Source organism: Bufo gargarizans, chromosome 6 (assembly GCF_014858855.1).
Source record: "Bufo gargarizans isolate SCDJY-AF-19 chromosome 6, ASM1485885v1, whole genome shotgun sequence".
Lineage (NCBI taxonomy): Eukaryota > Metazoa > Chordata > Amphibia > Anura > Bufonidae > Bufo > Bufo gargarizans.
Window position 1 is genome coordinate 130,693,717 of NC_058085.1, and position 6,323 is coordinate 130,700,039.

At 43.6% G+C, this 6,323-nt stretch overlaps 1 protein-coding gene across 4 annotated transcripts in view; it reads left to right on the top strand.

The window, feature by feature from the left end:
* LOC122942323 (ABI gene family member 3-like) overlaps window positions 1-1,631 on the top strand; it is a 42,037-nt gene extending 40,406 nt beyond the window's left edge. For all 4 annotated transcript variants that reach the window (XM_044299879.1, XM_044299880.1, XM_044299881.1 and 1 more), the window contains one exon: window positions 1,489-1,631. In XM_044299879.1, the coding sequence (XP_044155814.1) occupies window positions 1,489-1,550 (62 nt within the window). In that variant the 3' untranslated portion in view covers window positions 1,551-1,631. The remainder of the gene's footprint in view (window positions 1-1,488) is intronic.
* The last annotated feature ends 4,692 nt before the right edge of the window (window positions 1,632-6,323 follow it).

Below are 6,323 nucleotides of genomic sequence, written 5' to 3' on the forward strand. Positions count from 1 at the left end.
ACCCTTGCTTTGTAACTGGAAAAAAAAATATTAAAATGGAAAATTAGCAAAAATGTGACATTTTGAAATTTTATCTCTATTTTCCATTAATACTTGTGGAACACCTAAAGGGTTATCAAAGTTTATAAAAACTGTTTTGAATACCTTGAGGGGTGTAGTTTCCAAAATGGGGTCACTTTTTTGAAATTTCTACTCTAGGGGTGCATCAGGGGGGCTTCAAATGGGACATGGTGCCATAAAACCAGCAAAAACCTGCCTTCAAAAAACCGTATGGCATTCCTTTCCTTCTGTGCCCTGCCGTGTGCCCGTACAGCAGTTTACGACCACATATGGGGTGTTTCAGTAAATTATGTAAGCCTCACAAAGTGACTTCAGACCTGAACTGGTCCTTAAAAAGTGAGTTTTTGAAAATTTCTGAAAAATTTCAAGATTTGCTTCTAGACTTCTAAGCCTTGTAACAACCCCAAAAAATAAAATGTAATTCCCAAAATGATCCAAACATAAAGTAGACATATGGGGAATGTAAAGTAATAACTAATTTTGTAGGTATTGCTATGTATTATAGAAGTAGAGAAATTGAAACTTGGAAATTAGCTAATTTTTCAAAATTGAGGGGAAGGCTACTTTCACACTAGCGTTTTTCTTTTCCGGCGCTGAGTTTCGTCCTAGGGGCTCAAATCCGGAAAAGAACTGATCAGTTTTATCCCCATGCATTCTGAATGGAGAGCAATCCGTTCAGGATGCATCAGGATGTCTTCAGTTCAGTCTTTTTGACTGATCAGGCTTTTCAGAAAAGCGTAGCATGTTGTATTTTTACCTCTGGCCAAAAATCCGGAACACATTGACTGAACGCCGGATCCAGCCTTTTTCCCATTGACTTGCATTAACGCCTGATCTGGCGCCATGTGTTCCGTCAAACCGGATCGGCTTTTGCATGTTAAACCCCAAAAATTTAAAAAAAAAGTTAGTCCATAAATGGCGGATCCGTTTTTTCCAATGCATTTTTTCATTGTGATCAAAATCCTGATAAGGATTCAAATGTAATCAGTTTTCACACGTTTTTCCGGATCCGGCGGGCAATTCCGGTGATGGAATTGAATGCCGGATTCAAACAACGCTGGCATGAAAGTAGCCTAAATTTGGTATTTTTTATAAATAAAAAGGAATTTTTTTTACTCCATTTTACCAGTGTCATGAAGTACAATATGTGACGAAAAAACAATCTCAGAATGGCCTGGATAAGTCAAAGCATTTTAAAGTTATCACCACATAAAGTGACACCTCCATTTTATGCCTAAATGCAGGGTCCACATAATTCCGCCATGTAATGGCAATATAATGATGCCATATACTGCACACATAATAATGCTATACTGTATGTGACTCCCAAATAATTAGTTAAAATGAGAAACTGTTTTACGTATATTTTGTTCTAGTCAGTTTTCATACTAATATTAAAAGCTTTATTTTTTTTTTATAATCTTGAAGATGATATCACGGAGAGCTCTACTTATTTGGATGACCTCCCTCCTCCTCCTTGTGACTTGTAAACAACCAGCGGCATACTCAGAACTACAATTTCCTCACAACTGTTTTTTTCTGACTAATAAACATAACATGTTGAATAATAAGTTGGTTGTGTTCATTTATCTGATTGTACACTCTTTCGCCCTGACAGGCTTTGGGGGGGGGGGGGTACTATCTCTCCTTGGGGAAAAAGTGCCTTAAGTGGAGTGACAGCTGTTTCAGAGTAATTGCCCCTCATCAGTGCAGAGAGCACTGGCTTAACTTGGTGAGAGGCCTAATTCAGGATTTGGGGGTACTATCTCTCCTTGGGGAGATAGTGCCTTAAGCGGCGTAAGGAGACTTATAGGCCATGCATGCTGACTTAGGCCTCTCACCCAGTTAAATCAGTACTCAGTACTGCACTGAAGAGGGGTAATCATCCCGAAACAGCTGTCTGCAGATGAGATGCTGGCTTATTTAATATCCAAGTCATGTTTCAAGGCCTATTTAAAGGGTCAAACATTGACTTATAGGATAGCTGCCTTACATCTGGTGGCATCAGAGGCAGAGGTTGTTAAGAGCTCATTTGCATCCCTTTCTACCCGGACAGGCAAAGAGCAGGACATACACGAGATGGTTGGTCGAAATGCTCTAAAATCGATGCGTTCAACCGTTATCTCAAGTAAAAAGGGGTTTTCGGGGAGTAGAACATTGATGACTTACCCTCACACCCAGCACTTTCTCAATCTGCAGTTTGAAGAGCCTATGGCTCTCTGCTGAGCGCAGCGCCCCTCTCACAACTTGGCAAACACAGTGCAGTACATTGTAAAACGGCTGCGCTTGGTATTGCAGCCCAGACCTACAGTATTTACTTGAATGGAACTGAGCTAAACCTGGGCCAGATGACCGATGTACTTGACATCTCTGGCCTAGGAAGACGCCACCGCGCTCACCAGAGCACTGCAGCCTCTTTAAGCAGCTGATTACCCAGAGTACCCAGATTATATATATCTATATATATGGAAAGTGTTCAGAGTCAGACCCTTTCACTTTTTTCATACTTCATTATGTAGCAGCCTTGTGCTGAAAAGAAAAAGAAAAATCAAGTTTCCCACCATGAATCTGCACTCAGTTCCCCTTAATGGGAAAATGAAAACAGAATTTTAGAAATGTTAGCAAATTTATTAAAAAGGAAATACAAAAATTTTGCATGGACATTCAGACCCTTTGCTATGATATTTGAAATTTGGCTCTGGGGGACTCCTATTTCTTTTGATCATCTATGAGATGTTTATGCACCTTGATTGGAGTTCACCCTTTGATAAATTCAGTGATTGGACAAGATTTAAAAAGACACACCGCTGTCTATATAAGCTCTCACAGCTGACAATGCATTTCAGAGCAAAAACCAAGTCATGATGAGGAAAGAACTGCATGTAGAGCTCAGAGACAGGATTGTGTGGAAGCACAGATTTGGGGAAAGAGTACAAAAAAAATGTCTGCTGCCCTGAAAATTCCCAAGAGCAAAGTGGCCTCCATAATTCTTAAATGGAACAAGTTTGGAACAACCAGGACTCTTCCTAGAGCTGGCCGTACCACCAAACTAAGTAATCAAAGGAAAGGACCTTTGTAAGGCCTCTTTCACACTTGCGTTGTCCGGATCCGTCGTGTACTCCATTTGCCGGAATTACACGCCGGATCCGGAAGAACGCAAGTGAACTGAAAGCATTTGAAGACGGATCAGTCTTCAAAATGCGTTCAGTGTTACTATGGCAGCCAGGACGCTATTAAAGTCCTGGTTGCCATAGTAGTAGTGGGGAGCGGGGGAGCAGTATACTTACTGTCCGTGCAGCTCCCAGGGCGCTCCAGAATTGCGTCAGAGTGCCCCATGCGCATGGATGACGTGCCAAGCGATCACGTCATCCATGCGCGTGGGGCGCCCTGACGTCACTCTGAAGCACCCCGGGACCCGCACGGACGGTAAGTATACTGCTCCCCCGCTCCCCACTACACTTTACCATAGAAAACAGGACTTTAGCGTCCTGGCAGCCATGGTAACCATTCAGAAAAAGCTAAATGTCGGATCCGGTAATGCGCCGAAACGACGTTTAGCTTAAGGCCGGATCCAGATTAATGCCTTTCAATGGGCATTAATTCCGGATCTGGCCTTGCGGCAAGTGTTCATGATTTTTGGCCGGAGCAAAAAGCGCAGCATGCTACGTCCAAAAAACGTTCCGGTCCTGAACTGAAGACATCCTGAACGGATTTCTCTCCATTCAGAATGCATGGGGATGATCAGGATTTTTCCGGCATAGAGCCCCGACGACGGAACTCTATGCCGGAAAAGAACAACGCAAGTGTGAAAGAGCCCTTAGAGAGGTGGCCAAGAACCCAATGGTCACTCTGGCTTAGCTCCAAAGATCCTGTGTGCTGATGGGAGAACCTTCAAAAAGTCAACTATCACTGCAGCACTCTAGCAAGATTATCTCTTCTGAATAAACCAAGATTGCACTCATCACCTGCCCAATACCATCTCTACAGTGAGGCATGATGTTGGAAAAGTAAAAAGATATTCTTGATGAAAAATGTATTCAGAGTTCTCTGGACCTCAAACTGGGCTGAAGGTTCCCATCCAACAAGACAATGACGCTAAGCACACAGCCAAGTCAACACAGCAGTGGCTTAGGAACAACTTTGTGAATGTCCTTGAATCTCCATATCGGGTCCTGACTTAAACCTGTAACGCCCCAGAGTGGCATTACCACCTTTTGCACCCCTACTATCTCCTACGGTTGATTCTGTGTCACCATGTGTATTTATTTCCAAGTCCTTCATAATGTGTAATTGTATTTACTTTTTGATGTTTAAGTGTAATGTACCTGGTTCACCAGCAGATGGTGGCACCTATGGCAGAGCTGTGTTAGCTAGAATGGAACCCTCTTTCCATTCTAGCCCTCTCTAGACCTCTCTCTTTTAGTTATTGAAGGTCAGTCTAGCTTACCCCCTGTAAGGTGAAGGGTGTGTGCAAGCCAGTAGAGCACACTTTCAGCTCTGCTGGGAATAGAGGCCCAAGCTACAAGCCTCACAAGCCAGGAGTAATGTTCCCTGGATAAAGATAAACAGACTAGACTACAGAAAGCTAAATTCAGCAGAAAGAAAAAGTTTTTATTTAATCCTGATAGCACAGCAGAGCTAAAGAGAGTGACAGATGTAGCAGGGCCAAATGTGTTTGCCTGCCAGAATGTATGTCAAAACCTGATGGTAACCAAGATAAAGTTGGAAGATTGTTTTCTGATGCAAGTTTATTCAAGTAAAGTTGTTATCACCTATATACATAGTATGGACTCAATCATTTCTACAAATCCCTCAACTATTCCCCCTGTTTGCACTGCTACGGACAACAACGCCTGGGGTTCCAGGATATTCAAGTAGCAGCACCATGACACGTGCACATCCACAACACCTAAAGGGACATTCTAGGCTACCCTTGCCCCACTCTGGCATTCCTACATCTGGGTACCACCTATCGTCAACACCATCTACTTAAAGGGGTTGTCCAGGTTCAGAGCTGAACCTGGACAGCCCTCCAATTTCACCCAGGCAGCCCCCCTGACATGAGCATCGGAGCAGTTCATGCTCCGATGCTCTCCTTAGCCCTGCGCTAAATTGCACAGGGCAAAGGCATTTTTCTGAGTTCCGGTGATGTACCGGGGCTCTCTATGGGGCTGACAGGAACCCCGGTGACGTCACCGGCACTGATGGGCGGGATTTGGCTCTGCCCTAGCCAGTAAAACGGCTAGGGCAGAGCTAAAGACCGCCCCTCAGAGCCGATGACGTCACTGAACACACTGCCGGGCGGAAGTTACCGCCCGGCAGTGTGTTATTGAAAACAAAAGAGCCAGTGCCCTGCGCGATCTAGCGCAGGGCACTGGAGCGCATCGGAGCATGAGATGCTCCGATGCTAGGCTCTGGGGAGCTGCCGGGGTGAAAATAAGGTTATGTCCGGGTTCCGCTCTGAACCCGGACAACCCCTTTAAGGTGACTCCGTTCCCTCTTGTTGAAATGCAACTGGCGTCACAACAAAACCTCTTTCACTTTAAGGGACCCCTTGTAATACCTCGTCCGTTGCAAACCCAATTAAACATCTCTGGAGAGACCTGGAAAATGACTGTCCATTGACAGTTCCCATCCAACCTGAGAGAATCTGCAGTGAAGAATGGCAGAAAATCCAGGTGTGCAGACCTTGGGGTATCATACCCAAGAAGACTGGAGGCTGTAATCGCTGCCAAAGGGGCTTCAACTAGAACCTGAGTAAAGGGTCTAAATACTTATGTCAATGCAATATATCATTTCTCCTTTTCAATATATTAGCTAAGATTTTGAACATTCTGCTTTCTCTTTCACATTATGGGATATTGAGTGCAGATTGATGGAGAATAACCAGATTTTTTTTTTTTTTTTTAGCACAAGGCCACAGCATAACAAAACGTGAAAAAAATAAAAGGTTCTAAAGACCTCCAAAAGCATTGTATATACAGAGGGTTTGTCAAAAGTCTGGACCCACCCTTTTAACTGATGTAATTTGTAAAAATGTGTGAAAGTATTAACCGGGAGAGAGGCTGTGTTATTTGGTGGAGGAAATGTTGTCGGCTGCCATTTTGAAATCCGCCACATTGATTTCACCTCAGGGGAGTGTTTTTAATGGGAAGGAGGTCATATGATATATTAATCTTGGCTAGAATTTACTCAGAAATGCAATGGAAATGTCAGTTTTGACCTGTTTAGGATTAATGCGAGGTCATCATTTCCTAAAGTAC